We start from the raw sequence: 3,089 nt of genomic DNA, 5'->3' as shown, positions 1-3,089 counted from the left end.
ATATATAATAGATATGTATATACTTGTGTTGTGTTTACATCTGGTACTTGCTAATTTGAAAGTTACAATGCTCATGTGGTGTTGTTGGCATTTTCTCTAATCAATAAATCACTTACTCATACATACTTTCAAAGCTGTGTGGAATATGTAACCATTCAATTGAAAAACAGGTAAGGGTTAGCATCAGAAATGGTATCCAGCTGTAAAACAATGCCTCAATAGCAAGTTTGTCAAACAATGGTAGTCTAGAAAAATGAATGTAAAATAAACAACCTGAACCAGACATACATTGTGTGTCTGGTTTAGTTTGCACATTCACGTTTAGACATCATATATGTGACATTCACACACACACAAAAATATAAATAATCAAACAAAGATTAGATAACCAACTTTATGCATAAAACCTTTTTGTGAAGTAATTTACAAAGTTATCTTTTGCTGGAAAAAGATAGTCACAATGTTTTATGTTATTGATCAGTAGATTTATCTGCAGTAGTAACTTGTATGCTGGGTGAAATAATTTTACTGCTTTGTTTGTATATGTTAAGTGAAAGATGAGGAAGTGAAGAGTCATTAGCATACATGCAAATTCTGTGTCTATCAGAAAATGGAAAAGAAGAAGTAATTTTACTGTTTACATCAGCAAGTGAAGAGGCAAAAACAAGGTTACTATCAGGAAAAGATTTCTTACTAGCTTCTCCTTTTGATAAATTGCTGATCTGGTTTTGCAGCGTAAAGATTTCTTCCACCAATAAACATTGTTGCAAATATACTGATATTTTCCCACCTGCATTTATTTGTCCAGGAAAAAGCCAGCGAATATAACACTGAGCCCAAAGTTTAGTTAAGGATATTTGTGGATAGAGAATCTGGTCCTTCATTGATACATATGTTTCTTTAATTGAGTTTGCAAGATCGCAACAAATCTGGTTATTATATATAACATATAATGGATTATAAAATAATGTTTTATGACTTGCATTTGCTAACATTCTCCAAATAGAGGGCAAGCAAGATTCTGATATGTTCGTAGCAGAATTACCACATCGTTGATTCATAGATTTACAATTCTCAAGTACATGTTGATGCTGGCAACTGAATAAGAATGTTCCAAAGAGTCCAGTATGGAGACTATCCCAAAGGACAGTCAAGTAAGTCTCGGTAAATTCAAATTGTACAGGAAATTGGATAGTCAACTGCCAAACACAATCCAAAAATAAAAGGAAGACTGGACTCTGTGAATAAAATAAAATTAACTTATAATAATTACAAAAAAAGATGAGTTTTAATACTGTTTCATTGTTCCATTAAGTAAAAGTAAAAAAAAATCATCTTAAATACAAAAATATTTCAAAAAGCTCCAGGTTGTCTTTTCAGCACCATAGAAATCATTTATTTTGTGTCAAATAAATCAAATTTTGCAGCAAACAATTTCCTACTAAGAATAAAATGAGTTCAGTTTCAATAAACCAGACATATAAGGTGATGACAACAACAACAATAATGTAATAACAATTCTGCCTAGACTAAATATCATGGAAGTGTAAATATAGCTTTCTATAAAATCTGAAGTAAATCCAATATCACCAAAACCAAAATAAACAAGAAAAGAAATGTTATAAGGCTCCAGTAAATACAAATGACTTAATCCAATGTCTGATGTGTGATTATTACAAAATACATTGTTGAAAAAACACATCTTCATAAATGAGGTCAACATGCACAACAAACAAAACAGAGTAGAATGAACATTTGAAAGGAAACATCATATTGTATTAAAACAAGACAAAACAAATAACAATAAAATAACACACTTTCAAAGGAAACTTAAACATACATGAGCAAAAGTAGGCACAATAAAATGGTATGCCAGTATGGAAGACGGACGTTAAATGATGATTATTACAGTATTTTGCTGTAATTTTATTATTGTTTACTATGTTCAACTTATTATATACAGTATCTATGCCTACCATTGGTTAATTCAAGTAATTGGCTAAAATGGACACCATTCTCCTCTATTTAATGGAAAACAACAATGTCTCTACAAAGCAAAGAGAAGATAGGCAAAAATCAACCTTATACCAATAAGAACTTTCTATAAAAACTCACTATTCTTTCAACTTCAGTTTCTGACCTTATTAATAAAACTAGTGAATGAAACCTGTCGACGAAACTGTTCTGCACACACTCATCCAGTGCCTGAGTATTGCTGACCTGTGGGTTTATGTTGAACAGCTACTGTCACGTGTAGGACAGATCCGGATATCAGCTGAATCCATAGTGAAGATTGCCCTGTCGACCTCCTTTAACCGGGAGGGCAAGGCAATTTTCCTTTGTCTAGTGGCTGTAGTGAAAGAGGTGGTATGGTGGACCCGTTTGAAAGGGCTAAAGTCAGACACTTTCCTCTTTGGCCAAGGTCTCATCAACTTTTCAAGTTCCACTTGAAAAGGAAGATGAGAGGAGAGAAGGAAGTGCTGTCTCGTAGCAAATTTATTGAAAGGTGGGTGAATGTTGGTAAAATGGTCAGTATGAACAGCCCAATTCTGAGGTTACACCTGTAAAAAAGGTAATATAAAAGGAGAAGGGGCTCTTTACCCCTTTTTGACCAGGCTCCTGTGGCTTTTATGGGTTTTTCCACAAGTAACCTTTCAAAGCGCCTCCCCCTATTGAGAATTTTACTTGTTATATTTTTCGCTGTTTTTTCTAGTGTTTACACGGACCTTTCTTTTTTGCAAAACCGTTTGTACTTTTCATCCTGTGTTTGTCATTACATGTTTTTTGATTTATGTTAGCCCTTGTGGCCAATAAAACCAGAATTAATTATTATCATCATTATTATTATTATTATTATTATTATTATAATTATTATTATTCAGGTCACTGCCTGGAATCAAACTCGGAATCTTGGGGTTAGTAGCCCACATTCTTAACCACTACGCCATATGTCCATTCCAGGCAGTGACCTGAATAATAATAATAATAATAATAATAATAACAGCAACGGACCATGATAAAATGATGGCAAGGAAAGCCCCTTCATAGCAAATACTGGGCTAAACTAAATGCAAAAGAAATAGACAGAG

General features: G+C 33.1%; 2 protein-coding genes across 4 annotated transcripts in view; one reads left to right on the top strand and one right to left on the bottom strand.

Annotated features, from left to right (window-relative positions):
• The window catches only part of LOC106873751 (leucine-rich repeat protein SHOC-2-like), a 705,478-nt gene that overhangs the window by 375,259 nt on the left and 327,130 nt on the right, over positions 1 to 3,089 (top strand). The gene's annotated exons all lie outside the window — the stretch shown is intronic.
• LOC106868939 (myotubularin-related protein 10-A) overlaps positions 381 to 3,089 on the bottom strand; it is a 408,915-nt gene continuing 406,206 nt past the window's right edge. For all 3 annotated transcript variants that reach the window (XM_052973209.1, XM_052973212.1, XM_052973211.1), the window contains one exon: positions 381 to 1,238. In XM_052973209.1, the coding sequence (XP_052829169.1) occupies positions 471 to 1,238 (768 nt within the window). In that variant the 3' untranslated portion in view covers positions 381 to 470. The remainder of the gene's footprint in view (positions 1,239 to 3,089) is intronic.

This window comes from Octopus bimaculoides, chromosome 15 (assembly GCF_001194135.2).
Source record: "Octopus bimaculoides isolate UCB-OBI-ISO-001 chromosome 15, ASM119413v2, whole genome shotgun sequence".
In the NCBI taxonomy this organism is placed as follows: Eukaryota; Metazoa; Mollusca; class Cephalopoda; order Octopoda; family Octopodidae; genus Octopus; species Octopus bimaculoides.
This window is presented reverse-complemented; position numbering and strand designations above follow the sequence as displayed.